This window comes from Scylla paramamosain, chromosome 28 (assembly GCF_035594125.1).
Source record: "Scylla paramamosain isolate STU-SP2022 chromosome 28, ASM3559412v1, whole genome shotgun sequence".
NCBI classification, from domain to species: Eukaryota; Metazoa; Arthropoda; class Malacostraca; order Decapoda; family Portunidae; genus Scylla; species Scylla paramamosain.
This window is the reverse complement of record NC_087178.1, coordinates 9,462,501-9,470,000: the sequence shown is the minus strand read 5'-3', so window position 1 is coordinate 9,470,000 and position 7,500 is coordinate 9,462,501. Positions and strand designations below refer to the sequence as shown.

At 44.2% G+C, this 7,500-nt stretch overlaps 1 protein-coding gene across 21 annotated transcripts in view; it reads left to right on the top strand.

Moving 5' to 3' along the window:
- Window positions 1–7,500, top strand: part of LOC135114899 (uncharacterized) — a 20,786-nt gene that overhangs the window by 8,222 nt on the left and 5,064 nt on the right. For 10 of the 21 annotated variants that reach the window (XM_064031138.1, XM_064031129.1, XM_064031132.1 and 7 more), the window contains 6 exons: window positions 247–731; window positions 1,645–1,839; window positions 2,433–2,500; window positions 3,575–5,873; window positions 6,250–6,351; window positions 6,726–6,903. In XM_064031138.1, the coding sequence (XP_063887208.1) occupies window positions 3,831–5,015 (1,185 nt within the window). In that variant the 5' untranslated portion in view covers window positions 247–731; window positions 1,645–1,839; window positions 2,433–2,500; window positions 3,575–3,830 and the 3' untranslated portion in view covers window positions 5,016–5,873; window positions 6,250–6,351; window positions 6,726–6,903. Of the gene's footprint in view, window positions 732–1,026; window positions 1,840–2,432; window positions 2,501–3,574; window positions 6,009–6,249; window positions 6,352–6,725; window positions 6,904–7,500 lie in introns of those variants that run through there. The other 11 variants (XM_064031128.1, XM_064031143.1, XM_064031144.1 and 8 more) reach the window with 10 other exon arrangements.

Below are 7,500 nucleotides of genomic sequence, written 5' to 3'. Positions count from 1 at the left end.
GTGTTTGGGGGTGTGTTGTGTGTTTTGGTATGATTTGGGTGTGTGTGTGTGTGTGTGTTTCTGTGTGTATTTGTGTGTTTGTTTGTGTTATAAAATTTATTTTTGATGTTTTCAGCGACAGAATGTTGTATTTTTTGTGTTTGTTTACATTTGTGTCATATCAATCTATTTACAAACAAACAAACGAACAATATTTCCATCCCCACGTTTGTTTACACTCATTCACTCACCCACTTCCAAACACAGGTACACAGAGACAGTGTTTGCCTCAGTGTGCGCTTGGAACAGCTCCCTCACGCTTGCTGGCTTGCACAAACACACACACGGGCTGGACTACCGTTTGGCTGAGGACTGTGTGGCTCAGATTGGCCGGAATGCAAGGGAGACCATTCAGGAAGTGGCGAGTGCGTGCGTTTGTGTGCGTTTCACTGCATTTTACTGAAGGTTTCCCAGGACAAAACAGGACAAACTGACCTGCTGGCATTTCACACGCAGAATCTCACAAGCGTCCACTGATCTGTTACCGAGCTAATCCAAACGTCCACAGATTCGTACTGGCATTCAAAACGTGGCCAAGAGTCTTCCTTCGCATCCCCCCAGCCAGGACGCCTTACGCTGTTATGTCCTTCCCCTGTACAAGGACTTCACTGACCCTAAACAAACGGCCAAACTCCAAATGCCGTATGCTGAGGGAGTGTTGAAGCTTGGCAAGGAGATGGCGGAGGTGTTCAGTGAGTTGGATTGTGTGTGTGTATGTGTGTGTGTGTGTGTTTGGGAGTGTTTGAGTGTGTTTTGGGAGTGTTTGGGGGTGTTTTGGTTGTGTTTTGGGTGTGTTTGGGGTGTTTGAGTGTGTTTAGGGTGTGTTATAAAGGTGTTTTGGGATGTTTTAAATGTGTTTTGGTGTTTTTTCTTTGTTTTTTCTATTGATTTGTGTGTTTTAAGTATATTTTTGGAGGAGAAAAATCTCTCTCACTCTCTCTCTCTCTCTCTCTCTCTCTCTCTCTCTCTCTCTCTCTCTCTCTCTCTCTCTCTCTCTCTCTCTCTCTCTCTCTCTCTCTCTCTCTCTCTCTCTCTCTCTCTCTCTCCTGGCTTGCCTCTCTTCCAAGGGACTTTACACTAAGGCTGGTTACTGTGTACAAGAATGTGGTGGTACAGACTGAATTCAGCTCACCAATCTAGCTCTGAGGTAAGAGAGAGAGAGAGAGAGAGAGAGAGAGAGAGAGAGAGAGAGAGTTGGTTTGTAAGAGTGTGCATTGAGAGTGTGTGTGTGTGTTTTGAGTGTAAGAGAGAGAGAGAGAAGTATAATTGTCCATGTACTACTACTACTACTACTACTACTGCTACTACTACTACTACTACTACTACTACTACTACTACTACTACTACTACTACTACTACTACTACTACCATTCTCTTTCTCTTCCTCCTCCTCCTCCTCTTCCTCTTCTTTTACTACTACTACTACTACTACTACTACTACTACTACTACTACTACTACTACTACTACTACTACTACTACTACAACAACTATTACAACAATTCTTATCTACAACAACACCACCACATCACTTACAACCACTCAGACCACCACCACTACCACAACCAGATCTTAACCAAACCTAACCTAACCTAACCACACCACAGAGAGACCGGCATGCCCTCGTGTCTTCCCTGCGGCTGTTGTCCCTGGTCCACGGTCTGAACTTCCAAGCCGGCTGCCGATTGGGGTGGTTGAACTACGACGACTTTTACATCCCAGAAATTGCAGAGAAAATTGATATTAGGAATGATTACTTGAACTGGATGAACAGCAGGCTTCACCCGATGTCCAGGAGGGAGGTGGGTGTGTGTGTGTGTGGGGGTGTGGGGGTGTTTGAAGGTGGGTGAGTGATTTTGGGGTGTTTGGGTGTGTTTTGGTGTGTTTTTGGGGTGTTTGGGTGTGTTTTTGGGGTGTTTGGGAGGTGGGTGACCATGTTTGGGGGTGTTTGTGTGTGTATTGGGGGTGTTTGTGAATGGGTGACTGTGTTTGGGGGAGCTTTCAATGTTGAACACTTAAAAACATCCTTTAAAATTGACAATTCCTTTAATTTTAACTGACAAACCCTTAGAAACACCCTTTAAAAAATTGAAAACCCTTTATTTATTCTCTTAAACCCTTAAAAACATCCTTTAAAATTGACATTTCCTTTAATTTTAACTGACAGACTCTTAGAAACACCCTTTAAAAATTGAAAACCCTTTATGTATTCTCTTAAGCCCTTAAAAACACCCTTTAAAAGACACCAAACCTTTAAATAGCCTCATAAACCCTTAAAATCACCCTTCTACCTTTTATTTACCCCCTTAAACCCTTAAATACACCCTTTAACCTCTTCATTTACCCCTTCAGCCCTTAAAAACAACTTTAACTAATCCAATTCTTTACATTACAGAGTCCAATCCTGTTCTGTGAGTATCCATTCTTGTTCGACCCTCAGGCCAAGACGCTGCCACTCATCAGGTGAGAACGAGGTGCAGGACAAATTAGGTTTGGTTTACATATGTTTATTTGTTTATTTGTATATATATATTTTTTTTTTTGTGTGTTTTTCAAGGATTCGTCAGCATTAAAGGCTGTTTGGAAGTGATTTTTCAAGATTTGTCAGTTTAAAAGGGCATTTGGAAGTGTTTTTTAAGATTTGTCAGTTAAAAAGGATGTTTTGAAGTGTTTTTTTAAGATTTATCAGTTTAAAAGGGTGTTTGGAAGTGTTTTTTTAAGATTTGTCAGTTAAAAAGGATGTTTGGAAGCTTTTTTAAGATTTGTCAGTTTAGAAGGGTGTTTGGAAGTGTTTTTTTTAAGATTTGTCAGTTTAAAAGGGTGTTTGGAAGTGTTTTTTAAGATTTGTCAGTTTAAAAGAGCAGTTGGAAGTGTTTTTTTAAGATTTGTCAGTTTAAAAGGGTGTTTGGAAGTGTTTTTTTAAGATTTGTCAGTTTAAAAGGGTGTTTGGAGATGTTTTTAAAGGGTTAAGTAAATTTTTAAAGGACCTTCCAATTGATTAATTAAAGGATGCATAAATTTTAAAGGCTGCTTCACACTTTGATGTCCCAGACTGTACACCACTGAAGCACTGGCACAGGTGGGGACAGACTGACAAACTGTGAGGTGTTTAATGAGGGTGGTTTAGACAGGCATAGGGTCAGAATTTGTATATGCCTATTAAAACACTGATTAGGCCTATGTGTTATAAGAAAAGGTTATTTTGGCCTGTGTCTTGCCAGGAAAAAGTGGACTAGGCCTATGAGAGGAAACTAGCATATTTTTTTTACTGCACCGACCATCACACACAAAACAATAGGCCTAAAATTGCCTAGCTTTGTGTTTCCTAGGGACTCAAAATTAGTAGATTTATTGAAGAATGTAAAATATTAAATAAAGCTGCAAGAATTTCTTAGGCCTAACACAGTAGTCACTCCTCACTCACAAATGCAAGAGGCCTAACCTAATACTCTCTCTCTCTCTCTCTCTCTCTCTCTCTCTCTCTCTCTCTCTCTCTCTCTCTCTCTCTCTCTCTCTCTCTCTCTCTCTCTCTCTCAGATTCAAGGAGCGATCCAGGAGGCCGTTTTAAACAGTAACCCCATGCTGTGGCTCTTTGAAAGCTTTTTTATTTATTTATTTATTTATTTATTTATTTATTTATTTACTTATTTATTTATTTTTTATTTTTTTTTGTTCACACACACAAACACTTAAGCTAATACAATACAGTAGTAGTAATAGTAGCATCAGTAGCAGTAATAATAACACACACACACACACACACACACACTCGCCACCCAAGCCGCTGCCTCCCATGGGACGGAGCACCCACCTCTCCATACTGTGGTCACCCACACCCACCACCTCGACCCCCCGGTCAGCTGTCACCAGGACCCACCGCCCCATGCCTGACTCAGCCATGAGGGAGTTTGGGCAGTGGGTGACACAACACCCGTGGACCGAGGTGCTGGATGAGGAGGACGTCCACGTAAAATGGCAAAATTACGTCGCCACTACCACAGCAGCCTTCCACCACTACTTCCCAGCCAAGAGCGTCACAACGCACCCGTCTGATGCTCCCTGGATGACGCCCCGCATTAAAAGACTCATGCGTCAGCGGACCTGGGCGTTCCACTCCTGCCCGGTCCTTTACAGGAAACTAAGAAACAGAGTAATCAGGGAGATTAAGAATGCAAAGGCAAGTTATTACCCAGACAAGATACACCACCTCAAGCTGACCAACAACAGACAGTGGTACGCTAAGATCAAAGCTTTGTGTGGCTTACAAAAGCACACTCCATCCTTTCCTTGCACCTCACACCTTCCTGCTAATCTCGCGGCTCAGGAGATGAACGATCACTTTGCTGCTATCTGTCAAACCTTTCCTCCCCTCCACACCACTCCGCTTCCTGCCTATCTTCCCGCTCCCTCCCCTCCACACACTGTCCAGGCGATGGATGTTTTTAAGAGAATACTTAAATTTAAACCCAGATCCACCACACCCACTGACCTTCCTATAAAAATTTACAAGGAATTTGCTTTAGAGCAAGCAACACCGCTATGCTCCATAATAAACGCCTCACTCTCCCAACACTCTTGCCCCGCGGACTGGAAGACATCTTACGTCACCCCCATCCCCAAAACTTCCAGTCCTCAGTCACTCAATGACCTCAGGCCAGTCTCTATCACTCCCATCCCTAGCCTTATTTGTGAAGATTTTGTATATGACTGGGCCTACACCAAAATTTGTAACACCGTGGATATCAGACAATTCGGAAATATTAAAGCCACCTCCACCTCACATTACCTGACCAGCTTCCTTGAATTCATCCACAGCCACCTGGACAAGCGAAACACCTCTCTAGCTGTTGCTTTTGTGGACTTCAAAAAAGCCTTTGATCTTGTTGATCACACTGTTGTCATCAGCAAGGCAGTAAGTCTGGGTATCCCTCCTAATCTGATAGCGTGGCTAGCCGACTTCCTCACAGGGAGACGTTAGGCCGTTCGCTATCAGGGCTCTGTCTCTAATTTCCAACAGCTGACATGTGGAGTCCCCCAGGGGACCAGGATGGGTCCTCTATGCTTCCTCCTCCTCATCAACGACGCCCTCACCGACAACCCCCATCGCTGGAAGTATGTGGATGACTGCACCGTGGGCGTCCCAGTTTCCACCAAGAACCTGGACTACTCGCCACTGCAAGCAATTCTGGAGCGACTGCAGACGTGGACAGAGGAGAGCAGGATGACCATCAACCACAGCAAAACTGTGGTGATGCATTTATGTACCTCCTCTGTACCAGTGCCCCCTCCCCGGCTCACAGTGGGCCCTCACCCCCTCCAGGTGGTCCAATGTGCCAAGCTTCTCGGAGTCACGGTGGACGACCAGCTGACCTGGAAGCAGCATGTCGCCAACACCGTGAGATCAGCTACCTACAGGCTGTACATGCTGCGCAGACTCAGGTCGCTGGGGACGCCGACAGATGAGTTAAGGGGGGTGTACCTTACCTTCATCCTCCCCAAACTCATGTACGCCTCCCCAGCGTGATCCTCCTCCCTCACACACACTCAACAGATACAGCTAGAGAGTGTGCAGAAAAGGGCGTGCAGGGTCATCGTTGGCCCTGCATACACCACCTATGAAGAAGCCCTGACCACCCTGAGTCTGTCCAGAATATCCACCAGGCACCGAGAGGCTCTGGAGAAGTTTGGGAGGGGACTACTGCATCATCCGCGTCTCAGAAACATGCTGCCGCCCGACGCGCCTCGCCCTGTCCGTGCCACCAGACACCACAACAGAATAACGCCCCTGAAGGCGCCGCGCACGGACCGGTACAGACTCAGTGCGATTCCCACCATGGTGCGAGCCATCAATCAATAGTATTTCCCTCCTAGATTAGACTTACCTTTAGGATTAATGTTAAGTTTTTCCCCATCCCCTATGTACATTTTCAGTTTGTCAACTGCCTAAATAATAAACCGTTTATTATTATTATTATTTATTATTATTACACACACACACACCTCCTAGATTTCCCTCCTAGATTAGACTTACCTTTAGGATTAATGTTAAGTTTTTCCCTACCCCCTATGTACATTTTCAGTTTGTTAACTGCCTTAATAATAAACCGTTTATTATTATTATTTATTATTACACACACACACACACACGCGCACACACACACACACACACACACACACACACACACACACTGAAGCCATGTGTGTTTTTCCAGGTACAGTTTCTAAATGTACACATTCGACGCACACACATCGTAGAGGACCCCATCAGCCAACTGCTGCACCACAAGGTCACCGATTACAAACGGCCATTGAAGGTGTGTGCGTTTGTCTGTTTGTCTGTATTTATAGTCTCCAGTCATCTCCTCTTACCTCCCTTTTTCAGTTCTCCAGGTCATCTCCATCTTAATCTGCACTTATATCAAACCTAACCTAACCGCCCAACACTCCACCTGTCCTCCACTGATCTCCACTTACCTCCCTTTCAGTTCTCCGGGTCATCTCCATCTTAATCTGCACTTATATCAAACCTAAGCTAATCTCCCAACACCACCTATTCTCCACCCATCTCCCTTTCAATTCTCCACCTTATCTCCACAATAACAGCATAAATATATATCTGTGCATTAATACATAACCTAACCTGCCGGCCCTCCAGTGATCCTCCACTCACCTTCACGCATCTCCACAGGTCCACTTCATCGGGGAGGAGGCAGAGGATGCAGGTGGGGTACGGAAGGAATTTTTCTTGCTCCTCCTAAGAGATATTTTGAATCCAGACCATGGTATGTTTACTGAGTTCCCCGACACAAGAAGGATTTGGTTCAAGGAGGGAGCTCTGGAGGCGGCTGCTACCTATATGTTGATTGGTGAGGCCCTGGGGGTGTCTGGGGGAGTGTAGGGAAGTTTATGGGGGTCTGGGGAGCATCTGGGGGTGTGTGGGAAGGCTTATTAGGTCGAGGAGTTCTTCAAATTGACAAACACTTGAATTTATAGGTCATAATCCGTTAAAACACCCTTTAAAATAGATAGATCTTTTCATTTAGGGTCTTTTTGGTGTGTTTGTGGGATGTGTTGGGGTGTAAAAGTGTGTTTTGGGGTGAAAATGAGTGTTTTGCAGGTATTTTAAGGGAGAAAATGTGTTTTGCAGGTATTTTGGGGTGAACATGTGTTTTGAAAATGTTTTTAGGGTGAAAATGTATGTTTTAAGGATGTGCTGGGGATGTGAGTGTGTGTGTTTTTTAGTGTTTAAATGTTTTCAGGGTGAGAGACTGTGTTTTTGTAATGTTTTGGTTGTGGAAGGTGTGTTTGGGGTGAAAATGTGTTTTATGGGTGTTTTTGGAGTGAAAATGTGTTTAGGGATGTTTTGGAAAGTGATTTTGGGGTGGAAAAATGTGTTTGGTTTTCTTGTACAATAGAAAAGTGTGTTGAGTGATTTTTTTGAGTTTAAATGTGTGTTTTTGGGT